The sequence below is a fragment of the Falco naumanni genome, chromosome 9 (assembly GCF_017639655.2).
Source record: "Falco naumanni isolate bFalNau1 chromosome 9, bFalNau1.pat, whole genome shotgun sequence".
NCBI lineage: Eukaryota > Metazoa > Chordata > Aves > Falconiformes > Falconidae > Falco > Falco naumanni.
In genome coordinates this window covers 28,364,830-28,382,608 of record NC_054062.1, presented here as the reverse complement: position 1 = coordinate 28,382,608, position 17,779 = coordinate 28,364,830, and the positions used below count along the sequence as shown (strand labels likewise).

The 17,779-nt window shown below is 42.4% G+C and overlaps 2 protein-coding genes across 19 annotated transcripts in view; both read right to left on the bottom strand.

The window, feature by feature from the left end:
• The window catches only part of SLC16A12 (solute carrier family 16 member 12), a 37,663-nt gene extending 33,018 nt beyond the window's left edge, over nucleotides 1-4,645 (bottom strand). For 6 of the 13 annotated variants that reach the window (XM_040606140.1, XM_040606148.1, XM_040606149.1 and 3 more), the window contains exons 1-4: nucleotides 4,516-4,642; nucleotides 3,134-3,272; nucleotides 1,854-2,017; nucleotides 1,110-1,556 (exon numbers count right to left, since the gene is read on the bottom strand). The gene's annotated coding sequence lies outside the window, so the exon portion shown is untranslated. Of the gene's footprint in view, nucleotides 1-305; nucleotides 323-1,109; nucleotides 1,557-1,853; nucleotides 2,018-3,133; nucleotides 3,273-4,515 lie in introns of those variants that run through there. The other 7 variants (XM_040606150.1, XM_040606151.1, XM_040606152.1 and 4 more) reach the window with 4 other exon arrangements.
• A 7,393-nt stretch (nucleotides 4,646-12,038) lies between these two features.
• Nucleotides 12,039-17,779, bottom strand: part of PANK1 (pantothenate kinase 1) — a 38,320-nt gene continuing 32,579 nt past the window's right edge. For 5 of the 6 annotated variants that reach the window (XM_040606487.1, XM_040606489.1, XM_040606484.1 and 2 more), the window contains 2 exons: nucleotides 14,198-14,323; nucleotides 12,039-13,550 (listed from right to left, as the gene is read on the bottom strand). In XM_040606487.1, coding sequence (XP_040462421.1) covers nucleotides 13,491-13,550; nucleotides 14,198-14,323 — 186 coding nt within the window. In that variant the 3' untranslated portion in view covers nucleotides 12,039-13,490. Of the gene's footprint in view, nucleotides 13,551-14,197; nucleotides 14,324-16,816; nucleotides 17,367-17,779 lie in introns of those variants that run through there. The other variant, XM_040606483.1, reaches the window with a different exon arrangement.

Sequence of the window (17,779 nt, the reverse complement as noted above, 5' to 3'; positions counted from 1 at the left end):
CCCGCGGCCGCCGGCGCACAGGTGCCGCTCTTCGGCGGGCGCCGCGGAAACCGAGGTACCGGAGCTTTCCCCGCACCGTCTGGGAACCTGAAACGGCGTTTGCCCTCGTAACCGCCGTTACGGCTAGCCGACAGCTCGGCAATAGGCACGCACATACACAGTTTCTTAACCGTATGGTGGGGTTTGCATTTATTGTCCTTTCTCTTTTCCCCACGCTCCCGCTGCGCGGGGCAGGCAGTGCGCGAACGCCCGGCAGCTGCAGCCCCTCCGCCGCCCGCCCGCCCCGCGCAGCCCCCAGCCCCTACCTGCAGGCTGCGCCCCGCGGGGGCGGCTCCGGCGGGCCCGGGGGTGGGGGTGGGGCAGCGCCCGCCCAGCGGCGCTTTGGGCCGCGGGTCCCCCGCGGGCTGGGCCGGGGGAGCGGCTCGCCGGCGTCTCGGCTCCGTGAGGAGCTGCGGACCCCACAGCGGGAACCTGCCCGCCCGCCCCCCCCGGGCTCGGTCGCCCACCTGGCCGCGGGGTCCCTGCCCCCGCTGCTCCCCCGGGCCGCGGCCCCGGCTCTGTCACGGCGTGCGGGGACCCCTCCTGGCGCGGCGCCTTCGCCAGCGCGAAAGGGGCGTCTCAGCAGTGCCACGGGCACGCTTCCATCGCATTAAGATGCTTTTCCCCCGCTCATCAAGGCAAAGCCTGCACCGGAATGTCGGGGCCGGGGCTCTCGGGCATCTCGGAAGGGGTTTTTCAAGTGCCCCAGCGCCCGGCGACGCTGCGGAGCGGCCGCGCCACCAGCCCCCGCGCGGCCCGACGCCCCGCCAGGCAGAGCCCCGCGGCTGCCGCCGGCTGCACTCGGCGTGCTCAGGCTCGATTTGCCTCCCCCAGACCAGGGGAAGGACTCTCACGGATTTCAGCAGGCGTTGGACCCTAGACTCCTGGAACAAGTTTCAAATTCCAGCAGCCTTTTGTTTATCCAAAGAAGATAAACTGAAGTGGCCGGCGGAATACTGCACGGGTTTTCAGAGGAGATCTGGAAAACAGCAGGTCTTTCCTCAGGAGGCACATTAAACATCCTGTGACACTTTCCATGAGAACAAAGATAAAATGGGTTCTTTTCTTACCCTTCCCAAACACTGTCACCGGACAAGGGCTTCTTGGTTCCCGTCTTTCACCCAGGCCCTTGCTGCCGTTCCTCGCTCCTATGAAGAGCAAGCGCAGAGCTCCCAGGGGTGCACGCGCAGGGCTGGCAGAGAGGGGGGCAGGGAGGCGGCTGCTGCACCGCTCTTCCAGGGCAAGTTCAAAATCCTTCAGCGTCAGGAAGTACACACAGCTTGGGTAAGCACGGCAGCTTTGGGGTAGATTATTAATTGGAAAAGACTCCCCGTCCCAGGTGGCAGAGCTCCTCTGTACAGGACGGTGGTGTGAGGCAGCCAAGAGAGACTGGTCTACACGTGCTGCTCCCTCCTGCAGGCGTGGGGTGAAGCTGCGCACTGGGCAGCCCACACTACCCACGCACGGCTGCCCTGGCACGAATGCTCCCCTTCCTGCAGCGTGGTAGCTCACAGCAGCTGTAAAGAAAAAGGGTCAGGTTTTCCCCACCTGCATGGGTAACAAAAACTTGTTCTTGAACAATAAAAAAGCAAGCTCTTACTTTCTTAGTCAGTTTCTGATTTTTTTCCACCCTCTTTTTTTATAGTTCTGTAATATTTTGGAAAAATTTTTATACCTGGATTGAGTTGTGCTTCATGTTGAAAGATTTTTCTTGCCAAACTAATTGCTAACAAAATTGCAAGACTTTATTTGTAGTGTGTAACACTGTAAGATAATCAGCAGCCCTGAACAAGATGGCCTGTGCGTTGACCTACTGCTCAAGAGACTGGGATCTCAGCATCGCAGCAAACGTCCTCCGCAAGTCTGGTTGGCAGCGTCTCTGTGACAACTCCCCATCAGCCACGGGAACAACAGTGGTTATCTATGGCGGCTGCTGACATTTTGACATCTGGGTCAACAACAGGTAATGCTTCTTGCTCTGTGGTGTGGAAAGGATATTGTCAGAGCACCAGGGAACCACACTGGATGTTGTACATACCAGGAATACACAGAGAGGCAGTAGCACCACTCATACTCCGCTGACCTGGCCATTGGCACTACATCACCTATAACATACTTTTGTGGTATTTAATTCTTATATAAATTAATTTTAAGCACTGAAGTATCACAAACTAGCTGTCACCAAAGCGATGTACATGAGTTCATTTGGCTTTCTGGAGCAACACTAACAGTAACAGAAATACAAGGGTTTGGTGTACATTCAAGTTTCACATTCATGACAGGTTTCCTCTCTCCACTGCTAGAACAGATTTTTCTTGTGCAAATTTCAGCTGCTGACACCAGGTAAGTGATTCGTTGCACTGCTCCATCTAGTAGTTTGACAACCTATACACAACATACCACCACCAAAATATAACCCATCTGTAATGGACTTAATCTCTCCAGGGTTGCAGGACTATTCATGTTGCTCCTCTAGAACTGCTGTAACCAAGCTATGACAGGAGTGCATTCCCTCACCTGGAACGCCTGACCAGGCAGAGACAACGCAACTGAGATGGTGGTTGTTTTGGTTTGGCCCCTATGCAAACAAGAACAATATCTGCACTCTATTACACTTTCCAAACCACAAAAAATAATCAGAACGTATAGCACAATAGAATTTAACAGGTAAAATAGATGCTTTTACAGTTTGAAGGATGGTTAGGTACCATGGTACAGTTGATGAATGGCCTTCCTACGCACATATGTTCTTAAATTGAACCTTTATATACAAATACCTGCAACAAACTGAAAACCCCACTACCCTCCTTCCTCTGCCCTCTTCTCCCACCTCCCTGCTACAGCCAGCCAACAGCACAGGGATATACTGTAACAGCACGCTCAGAGTAACATTTTCAGATCTCGTCACTAACATTTGGATCTACAACCTCTAGCATTTGATAGCCAAGCGGACGTACCCTCCCTGACATCCCTGGAAATTAAGCAATTACATCACAGGCTGGAGAAACTGTAGTCCCCATGGTTCCCACGGTCCCTGCTCTGCAGCTACAGTCCAAATCTTGCCAGCTCCAAGGCGAAAAGATAAAGTACTTACCACTTGTGTGCGGGCGGAGGCTCCTTCCTGAGAGTGAAGACAAGCTCTGTTTTTTACCAACATACAGGGCTCCAACAGAAGATGAAAAGACTGCAACAAATTCCTCAAAATATGTGGCTGTGTAAGTCATATATGGAACCTAGGTTAGAAAAAAGAGGGTGTGTAACTGTTAATCCATAGCCTCCTCACTTTTTACATGGAAATTAGCAATTCCTGGGAACATAAGACCATTGTATGACATCAGGCTGAAAGATACATTTAAAACCAGCCTTGTTTCTAATGACACCCAGAACTAGATGCAGGTATGTCTTGCAACCTATTTCATCTAATCGAGTGTATCTTATTCCAGAATCTTAGGAAACTTTGCCAGAAATAACCTCTCTTTCTTGATATAAAATAAGTATAGGCAGATCACTATTAAGATTAGTGGAACAAAAGGATGATTTATATCCTTTTAGTAATTACAAGCTTCCACATTTCTACCTCCTGCCTTGCTGCTGTTTATCTGGGGTACCCCTTCTGGCCTCTCATTGAAATCCTCTGTCCAAGCACACATAGTAAGCTTTTTGGACACATTTTGATGCACGTATTTTATAAAGATCAGCACTCCAGCTGGCCAGTGCAACATTTTTTCACTAGAAAACAGAGATTCATTAAAACAAACGTCCTATGGAAACATGGTTCTAACAAAATCTTGGCTGTACAAAGGCAGGAGCTTTAAAACAAACCTTATCTACTGACTTTTTTTTGGCAGCCTGCTAGGCTTCCTGCTAGCAGGCTATATATTTATTTATATTTTTTTGGTGGAAAAAGGGAAATTTCAAAATGTCTAAATTTCATTTCACATCAGAAGAAAAACTTCATTAGATGTTTGAATTTTTCACAGCATGGGAATAATAAATCTGAATTAGTTGTACTGGGAAGCAAGCCTTCGCACAGCCACTCCAGCCTCCCTTCCATATCCACTTGATTGTGGACCTGAGGCTTGGGCTATTTTAATCCATACAGGAATCTGACACCAAATACAGGCTGTAACGTCACTCTGCTCTGAAAGGAGCCAACCATTTCCATGGCTCTACAACTTTTCGCGGCGTTATGTTTTTGTTTTTCCTGCTGGATGACAAGTGTGGCTTGCTGTGCTATTCTGCGGAGATGGTGATGAGCAGGGTAAGCCGCTAACACCAACAGCCCTGCCTATACCAGCTCTTGGGGAAAAACACAAGCTAACCAAGGCTGAACTGGGGTTCACAGCCTTAAATCTTCATCCTATTCCCCAAACCAGCACACAATACCAAGTAAAAGAAGATAGCGAGCCACTACTGACTGACTCCCCACACCTCCACAAAACAGAAAACCAGTCACTTGGCAAGAATTGGCTGTACCTTGGACAAAACTCCAGCTGGCATTTGCTGACTGCTGGGGCTTTCAAGGAGAGCTCCTCACCCAACCCAGGCTATGCCATGCCTCCGGACACGTTTTTGCTCCAGCTCACCTGCAAAACATACAGCTTAACAGCTAGAACTGTTTTCAATTCAGATTTTACTACCTAATTTTTGTATTTGTTGTGTTCACAAGCTAGGAGAAGAGTTTCTTTGCTTTAAACTTTAATATACTCCTTTAAAGAAAATATGCCCATTGATAATATCTACAGCAAACATTCAGAGAGTTAACACACACAGAAACTATTGTCATTCCACCAGAGAGAAAGTTACAAGCATCAAAGATTTCTGTTTTACTTGGAGATGTACCAGATTAGTTCTAGGGGCACTTATGCAACACAAAACCTTACAGATATTTTTTATTATTATTTTTTAATTCTGTGCATGGCAAGGGCTTCCCCCCCCTCCATTTGTTTACTTTTTCCCCCCTCTCTGAGTTAAGCATGTGTGGACAGAGACCTAAACCAGAGCTAGCTAAAAGTATATCAGAAACTATCTGCCCTGTCTAGCAAGGTATTCTGGTAAATATTAAGACATTGATTCTCCACAGCCTTGCATTTCAGTATCGGACACATGGCCGCAAAGCCAGACAAACTGCCGCCATTGGGACACTGCCAGGGTTCAGTTCTGCTCTGGCCACACAGCAGTGGCTAAGCAAAGCATCTCAGGGGTTTTTCAGCTGTCTTTATAGTTTAAAAATCCAGAAGCCCCTTGAAATGAGAAGCACGTTTGTGAGACAGGCTTCCCGCAGGAGTGGTGGGGTGCCCTGAGGTGGGCAGAGGAGTGCGGGTGCAAGCTGGCTTGAGGCTGTGCTCACCTACATGGGTACCACGCCAGCCTCAGGAGGGGCAGTGGCTGAAATGGGGCTGGTGATGCCTCACGGAGGATAAACAGCATCACTGCATGACCCTTCTTTGTGCTGCTGATCGTGTTTGGTAGGAGAAGGTTTGAGGCATCACCCCTCCAAGGGCTATAGCAGGTCAGCACAAAGCAACTTACCCACCTTCTCACTGGGTTTTCCTGCTGTAAAACCACACAGAAGCTGTATGAGGTGTGGGGACTCTGCCATGGACCTGCAGAGCATGAGGGCTGCCGTCTTTGCATGTGCATGCACCCAAGGGTGCTTTCAAGGTGGACCTGGGTAGAGGCATCCTTTACTGCTCTTGGGTGACAAATACATGTGTAAAGGCTTGAAGTCTCATCTTACCTGCTCAAGACATGAAGTTTAAAACGGTAGAGAAGTGAAATGGTATTATCTACCATTTAACTGCTGTAAGACTAATGCTGCTGACTTTCTAACTGGTGACAGAAATTGATTTCTTGATTGATAGATTTCCGATTCAGGCTTGAGTAATACTTTACTAATTAAGGTGCTTTGGTAGTTTGTTTTTAAAAGCAGTTCTCCGATGTTTGTGTACTCAGCTTTTCTTTTTTTGTGTGTGTGTGTGTGTGTCCAGAAGTTGCCATCACTGTTGCCCGTCATACACCACCACCTTCCTAGCATAGCAGGGGAAGTGGAAAGTTCAAGGACTGAAAGGAAACTGACTCCAAACGATCTTTCCTCCAACAGGTCTGCAAAGGGAAATAGGTTAGAAAAGGAAAAGTCGTTTCTTCTCTTACTCCTGTGAATAAGGAGATTTTATTCACCGAGCCTAACAATCTCCATACATAGGAAAGACAGACTTCTAGTGTCTTCATATCAGCAGTCAATGGGCTCCACTGAGTAGTCTTAGTAACACCGCTTGTGCTCCTGTGCTGATAAAGGCACTTGTAATCCCAGGGTTGGTATCTGAGGACTTTTTAGTAATGTGTAAAAACTAAACTTTAAAAAAATTCCCATAATTCTGTGAAGCAGATGTTCATGGAAATCTGATAAAGAAGATTTCTTAACCCTTTCAGGTAAGAGAGCCAGAACAGGGAGACATGTATCACAGGTTAAAAATCAGGCTCCTAATAGTGCAGAACAAGATCAGATACTGAAAAAAGATGTCTTCCTGCCAAAAGCGAAGCTAACCTTGACGGTTCTTCCCATCAAGAAAAGGTGAATTAATCTGCAGGGGTTGATACCTTTTCTGCTTAGTTTGTGGTTTGTTTTTTTTTAATGCAATTTCTTTTGTGATGAGAGCAATGAGTGGAGGGGAGAGATGACTTATGAAAGTTATGAGTATTTTCTGCCCTACCTGTAAAAGAGCAGCTGTGGTGTGAGACAGATTACGAGTCAGTCTGCAGCCATTGTCAGAAGCAGCTTTAGTTTCCCTTGCACTGACTGCTCTTCCCCTACAAAGAGGCAAACCAACGATGCACAGGCAAATCTGCTGGAGAGAAAACTTCAAACCTCCTATATCAGGAGAGAAGAGATAACTTGCTTTCTAAGCCAAAAAAGAAATGACTAAAACACTGGGAAATTTGGGAGTGGTTTTGGCTTATCTTGTAAATATTTCTGGATTTTGCGAGCACAGCCTTTTGTAGCCAAGTGCAATATGCTGAATGCTAGCTGGGTAACAGCATGCTCCATGCTTAGGACATAGAACAGCATGTATTTGTTTACTTATTCAAATAACACTAGGGGTGAAGTTGCTCAAAAAACAAAACAATTTTGCTAAAAGGAACTAAAATTTCTTTCAAGTACATTCAGCATTCTGTGATTCATTTAGCCAGCCAGCTTTGAAAATAGAAAAGTCATTTGTTGGTTTAGTTTTTTTGCATTAGTATACATTATTTTACAGATCATTTTAAAAAACACTAAAAGAGTGAAAATAATTTTCAATTACATGACAGAGTTCTCACACTCAAACCAAACTCAATAATAATTATTTCTATTTCCAGGTGCAGCCTATACAACCTTCTTGGAGGAGAAGCTTCTCGTAGCTTCAGTTGCTTGCCCACATTATGCTACTGCATTTCACAAAACAGATGTTCACAGACCACATTTACTGTGCTGCCTCCGTTGCACACCAGGCTAAGGGTATGCTGGCAGTCAGGGTATTGACGGGTAATGCCAGCGGGAGGACAGAGGGGGCAGATTCAACAGAGCAGGTAAAAATTCTACTATCTCAACACGGTATTACATCTGCCAGTCGGTAATGATTTACTGACTTACACAACAATACTTTGATTGTAGTCTTCCAACTGATGCAACTGTTACAAAAGCTTGTAGGAAGGAACATTTTGATCAGCAAATTTTTCCTATGGGCTTGAGGCATTAATTTCCTCATCCTTACTGGCACATACACATGCCACCTCCACCCAGCCTAGCACTTGCATTGGTAACTCCTACGAGCCAAGACCAGCTGTTTTACTTTTGTGCAACTGGCTAACATGAGTGCAAAACAAAACCCCAAACAACAACTAAAACCCCAAGTTACAACATACCAGTGGCCGCACGATCTGGTGTTCCTGCTACGACAATCTTCTGCGTTATCAAACCAGTGTCTGTTCTTGACGAGGGTCTGTCTTGCTCTAAGCCCTGTTCCTTGGTGCTTTTGATGCAGCTGAGAATACGTATTCCCTCACAAGGGAAAGTTCCTTTAACAAAAGAATTTAAACCAGAGAAGTACGTTGCTTGGGAAAAAAAAAAAAATTCCAACATATTATGTGAGAAAGTGGTAACATCATTAGCTGAGGCCACGCCCTCACAGACGGGCATAAATGGGGATCTCGGTAATGGGGGTAAACTCAAGTCTCTACAGGCATTGCCAAGGCTGCTTTGGTATATCACAGCATTTGTTAGAGGGTGATTTCTGCTGTGTATTAGACACAATATTCAGATTTGCTGAAACTTTTAAGTTTGCAGAGAGATGGATGGGTCATCCACCCAAAAAGCTGAAAAACAGCGAAGCTGTCAAACTGAAGAGACACTTGCGAAGCTGGAAGTGCCCTGATCATCACAAAATAAGCAAAATGACTTCAGAACAGAGAGCGACACATTGCTGTTTCAGTACTACATGACGCCATTCCAGGCTGTTCGCCCTCCTTCATTGCCTTACATCGTATCCTTAACTTGGTGCTTCAGTTGCATTCACAGTGTTCAGAAACAAACCGGGCAGGACCCAAGAACGTTGCTCTGGGCTCTCCCCTGGCTGCACCACTCTGCCATTTGTAAGCAGCTCGCGATTTACCTCGGGGGAAGCCGCAGGAGGCTGCTGACCCCTTGCTGCAAATAGCTGCTTTGCACAGCTGCAGCAACTGCAAAAAAGGCCTGCAGAAAAAAAAAGCCGTTTCTGATGATAGCATAGAAATGGGTTTGATTAAAAAAAAATAATATCATAATTCAGAGGCCAGTACATCCCCGATTGTGTGTCTCACGCACAGAGACAAGCAACTGCCTGCACTGGAGGGCATATCTACATCCAGAGACCTAATGCTTCAGCACAAGCCGCTGGGTGATTTACACCAGGGTGCTTCAACCAAATAGTAACCATGAACTGCTTTAGCTCACTGATACCCAGCTGCACCCTTCCTCCCCTCTGCATCAGGACCACACCTGCCATTCTGTCAGACAACCTGACCCCCCACCTCTGCCACCCACTTCCCATTGGCTGCACTAACAAAGACCTAGTTTGCTGCCTACCCTGCAGGGCCCTTCCCACCTTGTTCGCATCATGCCCAGAAAGCTCTGGAGATGCTGCTGCCATGTCCCTCTCCCCGGCTTGGTAGCTTCCCCTCTTGTGAGCTTCAGCTTTTGTTACTCACTTCTCCTCCATCCCTCCAAGCACCAGCACCTCCTCTTGCTTGAGGTGAACCTCAAATCCCAAGGCAGTTGACAGGTTCTCCTAACCTTTACAACTAGCAGCACAATTTTTATTCTGCTTCTTTTTGTTGGGATTTTTTCGGGGGAAGGCTTGAAGAACACTTATTGCACAGTCCCTACATGTCTTTTTTTCTTCAAGCACACTAATAATCATGCAACTAGCTAAGTTTCAGCCAGCACCAATAATACTTAGAGGAACAGAAACTGGATTAATTTTTTAGGTTTAAACAAGCACTAATCTTCCAGGATATCCTAGAGATCAGACGTCCTCTACCTCCCAGGTACTAAAAGGTATGAGATACAAAACAGACTGTGGTCTTTTTCATTGCCTGTACTTCATTTAATCCCAAATTCAGACACCTTTTACTTTAAAAACAGATCCCAGTAGAAGAGCTCATCTGACTGGAAACAATCATGTATGTTTATTTTGTCACTAGTTCAACCCCATACGGTTTTCCCATCTCAAATTCTGTTGTGTCCTGCCAAAAATCACTTGCAAGTATCTTGTGACAGTCTAACAGGAACGTAAGTGCTGATAACAGTGAAACACCAGGACAGCTCTGCTGAGGGTGGAATGCACTGCAGACACCCCACTTGCCCTGGAAGTCAGATTTTTGTACTGCCCGTGTGCTAGTCTTCTCTACCAAATCTGATCAAGCAAATACTCTTTGTTGTCTCACTCTTCAGTCAACATTAGCAATTCCCTCCCCCTCCGACAATTTAGTCCAAAACCTTTACTTTAAAACACAGACCCTTCTTCCTATGGGATGTAATCAGACTTTTTGTCAAAACCTTTAAAAATTGGGGTTTCTTGGCATGGGGGGAGACAATGAGGAGAACAGCATGTGTTTCACAAGAACAAAAGTCCAAAAGAAGCAGATCACAGCACAAGCCATCACAACTGAGAGCAAGGAATCCCACTCATTCTGCTCCGGCTTACATAATTACCTGAACATGTTTCAGAATGAGAAACTAGATTAACATAGCCTAGCTTGTTAAGAGCTCTCATAAATTTATACTGAAACAAGTGTTTTGAATACATATTAAATCTGCAAACTCATGGATCTTCCTCAGGAAAGCCTGCTCCTTCATCCTCACCATTCCCAAAACAAAAGATCCAAGTATCCGGGTAATTCTAGGTTCTCAATACAACTCATCAACAGTGCTGCAATAGAGCTTTGCTTGCTCAAATTTCCAGTTTGTACCAGTTATAGTAGAAATTCATCTATGCAGTTGAGTTAAGACTGTTTTCAGACTCCTTAGGTAGCTCTGGATGGTGAAGCAGGGCAAAGAGCCCTCCCATCAGACAGGATGACAGCAATGGGATATAAACCCCAAATAAAATCAGAAAAATTCATAACAGTGATGCTTAGAACAGTGCCAAAGAGCACCCCTATGGCAAAAATACTGGAAGAGTGCTAGAAATCAATCTCACTATCATTTGTCCATTACCTTAATTATGGAGGAGATACACAGGAAGAAAACAAAGGTTGGGATTAGCAAAGGCAGGCAAAGTCTAGAGGTAAACAAACAAATTACAGTACTAGCAGATTCATATGATGCTTCTGGTGGGCAAGGAGAAAAAAAAAGTCAAACTGCAGATTTCAAGGTAACAGAGAAATACTTCTGCAGTAGGCTTTTCTCCTTCAGGAAAGGAAAAAATTGACTTACAGTGCCATTTTCCTCTAATTTCTCTTCTTTAGTGACTTCTAACTCTCCATACTATTAATTTGCTAATACTTTTCCCAACCAAGTGTATTCATATCTGTAGTATACACTTCAGAGTATTTTTTCTAGCCTTTTAACTACAGCATCTTACCTATTAAGCATTTTAAATTTCAAATTAGTATTTTGAAGTTAACATTTTATTTTGTGCTTCTCTTACCACTGCTGTGATCAACTTAACCTGGCAGTCCCTGGAATCTTACAGCTAAGGCCAGGGCTACCAGAATTGTGCTTTCCTTCTTCAACCACACAGCTTCAATTCATGCATCTTGCATAGCCCATACATACCTTCCTGTATGATTTCCTAGGGTTTCAATTTTTTTTTTTTTTTTTTTTTTAGGACTAGAGGATTTTATTCTTAAAAGAAGTGCTATTTTGTATTTGTTTACTTACCATTATATTACTATAAATGCTAAGAACGCAGCAATATCTAAATGACAGATATTCCCATATCAAATTCCCTTCAAAAACTGACCAGGGAGAAAAAGATGGAATCTTTCTCTGAAACAAACCAACCCCACAAACAGCCCCGAGCTCCGCTGCTTCAGCAAAGCGCAGTTACACTGTCGATGTTACACTTCCCTCTACCGTTTATCCTAAGAGGTGCAGTTACCTCTTAATCTTCCTTAAAAAACCCAGCATACAACCCAATCTTTAGTTGCGGGCAAAACTTAGCAAATAACCTTAATGAAAGTTTCATTTTGTTCATGAAAAACTAGAGGCACTGAGCAGAACTACCCCCACTTACCTCAAGCCTAGTATTTCATACAAATATCAACTACAACATCCTAACTGTTGTAGTTTATAGTCTATGAAAATGTCAACTTCCAGCTGCCAAAAAGCTTTAAAGACCATAGCAATGCAATGAAGATTAAAAAAAATGTCAAGAACCAAAGAATTATATGGAACTAGCTAGTCATATGTGTCACAAAACAGTGTTATGTATTTCACATCACTGATTTCAAGAAATTAATTCCACAGATAACATTAAAACCGTCAAAACAGTAGTGGTCTTTATTTCCATCAGACAAGTTAACACTTCAGTTAATATTAATTTGTTTTAACATTTGGGAGATAAGGAAATTAATGGATATTATAAAGTGAAATAACCCCCCTTCCAAAAATATACTGGATAATAAATGTCTGAATTTTATACGGTCCCTGTGATAAGCCCTTTACATTATGTGATATCACATACAGTTTTGCAAGACAAAAACATTTATGTACTGGTTTTCAGCCTCTGATTTGTGTGCCCTCCTGGTGTTTAAGAAAAGCAAGTTTATACACGCTACTCAGTAACCCAAGTACATAGATTTCAAAGGGGTCTCAATTCAACTGGGAAAAAAAAACACCTAGAGGTCCACAAATCAAAAAAAGGCAGAAAATACCATATTGGAATAAACATTAAAATCTTAGTGTCCTGGAAGAAAAGTTAACATTAGCTTAAAACCAGAAAATACATTAGTCAGTGTTTTTCTAAATTTAGAAACTGGGCTTTGAATAATGCAGTTATCAGTTGCTTTTGATTAAGAACAAGTTAAAAATTACAGACTACAGAAAAGTCTTCAAATAAATGAAAACAAAGTCCTCCCTTTGTCATTTAATGCCAAGCATATACCATATAAATCAGATTTTCAAAAGACAGCATTTCATTTTAGTGTCAAGCCAATAATTTAAATTGTAGTTTGTATATTTTTAAAATTTTTTAATATAAAGGAGAGTTAGTCCTGCAAAACCAGCTAGCAGTCTGTTTGTGTTCCAAGTCATGACTACTGAAAAACTACAATCTTAAACCCCCTGCGCCCATCAAGTCTTTTTGCAGTCTTGCCAAGAAACCCATGTAGTCACGAAAAGCTTGTAAATTTTTTTTTTGGGGGGGGGGGGGGGGGGGGGCACACACACAGGGCAGGGGGATGTTAAATAAGAAAGTGTCTCATCTAATGAGGAAAAAAAGAAAGGCAAAACAATCAATGACTAGTTTTCACAGTAAAATGCATCAGCTTTGTAGTTTCATTTGAAACCAAGAACAAATCATGAAACGTCATGAAAATAAGATAAAAAATCTCCTAGAGTGATTACTAAATAAAGTTAAAATTACGCTAATCAGTAAACCCCAGAAGAAAAGCAGATGCCTCATATCGCAGGTCCTACATTAAACAGTATCCACTTTTTAAAATAAATCCATAAAATCTGTATGTTTGGCCGCTTTGCACATTTTTCCCCTAAAAAATACAGTATACAGAACAAAAAAAATCTCATTAATCCCAGTATGAATTCTGAAGTACAAGCTCAAAACCCAGAAGTTAAAGATCAGCTAAAAGGATTTTAAATTATTTACAAATCCAGCAGGTAGAACTACCATAATGGCTTCATTTCCATCCTTGTAGTGGCTTTCACTCTTATCCAGCAGCATCTGCAGTAGGAATCTCTTCAGATAGCTTCATCACTGATCATCTGTCATTTTAAGCAATTCTAGAAGAGCCCCAACAGCTCCAAAATAACCCTTTAAATGAGGCAAAAGCAAAACAAAACCAAATCAAATTCTACAGTAAGTCATAAGCACGAGCATGTAAAGTCTTCAGTTCTGTTAAGGCAATTAAAAGACCTTTCTTGTAACATCAAACCTGCTGTGCCAGATATTTGCTGTATCTGAATTATGATTTAATATTGCCTTGTTTAGGTCCAAGAAAGGGCCTTATACCGAGAGAAATCTTACACAGTTCTCCAAAACCGTCAAAACACAAGAAATGACAGAACCACTATAATGATGTTGTACTGAGGCAGGGCAGTTTCCATTACAAACATATTCATCTGACAGTCACCTCAAAATCATTTACAAAATAATTTTGTTTACAAAAATTAATTCTAGTTGAGATTTTTACATCAGACCACACAAATGAACATTGTTGGTACTGGGGTCACAAAGCAAAAATAAGAAATATGCAACATTCAGCAACAAATACCACAAGATTAGTGATCAAGCCAGGGAGTTAAGAAGGGGTATTTTCAAATGAATTTGTAATTATATTTATGTAGAACTTAAGTCTGTGCGGTCACTTCAAGAAATTCTCCGTTTTAACTTCACGAAGTCAAGAATCACAAGATTTTTGCACTTACAAATAAAAGTAAGTTCAATATGTATTTCCTTACCTCATGTTCCAAAAACAGAGCTTTCAGCTGTCCTTTGGACCAATAATCCATAGCATATGCTAGCACCTTCATAGAAATCATATTAATTCTGAGAAAGTTGCCAACAAATACTACCTTGTCGATGTTCTGTAAAATTGAAAAGCAGACCAGCAAAAATTATCTTCAGTTGCATTATTTGTCTCACTCAACATGCACTTCTGCCTTCACTATAAAGTTAAACGGGAATTTTGGGTTATACAAACTCTCCAGACTGGAAAGTCAACCCCCCCCCCCCCCCCCCCCCCCCCCCGGGTTACTGACTGCTAAGTAGAGGTGTTGCAAGGACAAAACCCAGAAGTTTTATTCCAAAGGAAGAGAGAGGCTGTTATCACAGTTGGTGAATATTTGTTTAAAAGCCTAGGCCCTTCCTAACATGAACATGATTATAAGTGTTGTTTTTTGGTGTTTTTCTTTTCATCATATATGACATGGCTGCACTGAAGACAACTTTTTCCTCTGCTTGTTAAATGAAGCAACTTTCCAGAGATCACTATGATTATTAAATCCAGATGGAGAAGCTCTGAACTGTATCTGAGGAGGATTACAGTAGAGATGGGCAGAAGCATCTTTCATTATCTATTATCTGGACTGTGGCTCCATTTTCAAAAAGCAAGTGAAACGTGGCCAACATCATACTTGATGTATTGCATTCCTTTGTTTCAAAGCTCACTTGAAATACAGAAGCTTAAGATTTCTGAATAATCAGCACTACACTATCTGTGAGAAAGCAATACGCTATCTTTACGTACATCAGTCATGTAAGCAACAGTTCTAGTACTAGAAAGAATGGCCATATCCACCTTATCAAGCCCCGTTTTGCCTGCTATGCATAAAAATGCTCTTCCGTTTTGGACTGGTGTACCATATGATGTTCACCATACACTAGAATTGGTCTAGAAGATTCAGCAGGAGAACAGATCTTGGAGACCTAAGCTTTTACAGGAGTCCTGCAGGAGCCCTAGAAATGCATCTTCTAGAGTCCTCTGTTGAAAACCACTGAAAATCTGCATAGAGGCTAGAATTACCAAGTGTGACCTCTCCACACTCTTACAGCTCTGTAAAGCCCAACACTTGGCTCTGCAGCAATCACCTTGCTACAGACCACAGTCCTGTTGTGTCCAGTACTGCGCAGGTGACATACCACAGAGAACATCCTCGCTTGAATGCTCAGTATTGGAGAGTGCTGATACCCAGATGCAGTAATTAATTTACCCAGTCTCTGATGACCGAGTTACATGTCTGCTTGTCCTCAAACCAAACACAACACAAGCTTTATTCAAATGATTATAGCCATCTATCTTAGACTCTACAGCTGTATCAGCATGCATTCATACTTGTTCTTAGGAATTTATACGGCTGAAAATAAGAACTTCTCAAATTGCGAAAGGCTGATATTAAACACAGCCAAGAACACTTTGCATCCTCTGGCAAGGCAGTTTTGTCTCTGAAGTAATTTCTGAATAGAGGGACAAACATATATCTAATTAATTTCCTGTAATGCAACACCATCAAATTGATTAGAATCTACATTTGAACTTCATTTTCATGAAATTGTATTTTTTGCTGAATACACACAGAAAGCTACTGTTACCAGAAATTGAAGAAAGCAGTACTTAAGAGTACAAAAATTACCAAAAGAAATTAAATCTAAAAAGTACTGGTCATATCTATTAGCATAGAAGAGTGTATATCAACATGCAAATTTCACATATTTTTTTCCCCTCAACATTCCTTAAGAAGGTTAAAAAAATATGTTAAAGATGTAAAGTTTCCTGGGTCTTTGAACTGAACTAAAAACAGCTTTAGAGTTTTCCAGGAGTTGGGAAAAAATGAAGAAATGCTACATTTATCTCTTAAGTCAGTCTCGCCAATTTACTTTTAAATTGTTCATTACTGAAACATTCAAGACAGAAGTCTTAAGAAGTCTTAAACTGGTGAAGGGATAGTGACAAAATGCCTACTTAAACTAACCAAATTACAACATCCTGGAAAAGACATGCACTCTTTCACTCTGTGAGGTCTTGCTAAATTGTTCAACTACCCTGCAGTAGAAATTTGTAGTATAGATACAATATAGTATATACACCTATTTGCCAATATAATTGAAGAGAGGAATCTATACCAAAGATGCAATAATAGCCTCTGCACCCGTTTTTGCAAGAAGCCTCATTCAGATGCAACTTGCATGTTCTGGTAGTAAGAAAAGTATAAACCAGGGAGATTGGTTTCTTGATGCAGTTCTGCTGTGTCTAGGACAGACTGTTTCAAATGATGTGTAGCCAAATGGTTCCAGACTATGGAATTTTTCTGCCCCACTGCCAACTTTGTGCAAGCAAACTTTGCTTTGAAGTTCTGCAGACAGAATATTTCATTTATTACCCAGCCGCATTTTTTCCTGCACATATGCAAGTCATTTGCAACACAATATAAAAGCTCCAATCACTGGGAAAAAACCCCAAAACCACCCAACAACTTAACAAATCTCACGCTTCAGGGTATAAATTGATTTTGTCAAAGAACCTAGAAGTAAGCTTCACTGTAACTCTAATCTAATACACACAAACTCCACAAAAGAATATATCATATTCAACATTTTTAATGCTCTTATTTAGGCATTCCATTCATCAACCTTGGTGAGAGTCAGAGCAGCATCTCCCAAAAGCAATTTAGGTGTCCAGCTTATTGAGCAGAATGATAGCATTACCTTCCCCAGCAAGAGCAAGCTATCTGGAGATTAGCTTACTTCCAATGATGTATCATGTTTGGATTTTTTTTTTAATAGCATGTAAAGCTACTAAATGCAGTTTTCACTCTCTAAAGCTACGTAATTTAGTTCGAGTGTTGGAGAAATTCTACTTTGACATTGTCTGTGAAATCCAGAATACTTCACACATCAATCCAGATTCCTTCACAAAATTCTATGGATCAAGTCCAGTTTTTAAGTAAACCTGTCCACAAAACAAAGATGTTAGGAACTCCTCCACAATGACTCAGAAGCATTAGTTTCATTAGTAGCCTATTTCCTCCTCTGAATGCATTGCATGTGGTCCCCTGCTGCAACTCTCCATGCTTTGATAGCCCTGTACAATGCTGCTTGAACTCCATGCCACAAGGCAACACTGTAAAGAAGCTGAAAGCAAAGAGAAGATTGAAAGAGAACCATCCTGACAAAGAGTCAAAGCCCCCCCCTGCTCCCCAAATGTCTGTAGCCGCTTTTCATGATGAAGGCAGATTATCAGTGGCATTTGATAGGGTCATGGACTAAGATTTGTGCTGTTCAACATATTTAAAAAATGGTCTAGAGAGGAACTTCAGCAACAAATGTTATACCTATTGGCATACAAAGTTATTCAGGAGAGTCAGAATAAAAAATGAGCAGTATAGCAATGCTGAAGAGACACTCAGTGACTGAGTAATAAAATAGCAGATGGTTTAAGTTAAAAAAGTGCAATGACACAACAAACAGAAAGGGGAAGACACAGAGAGACTTCAGTATTCAGACAATGACAGGCTCCAAATTAGCCACTATCACTCAAGAAAGAC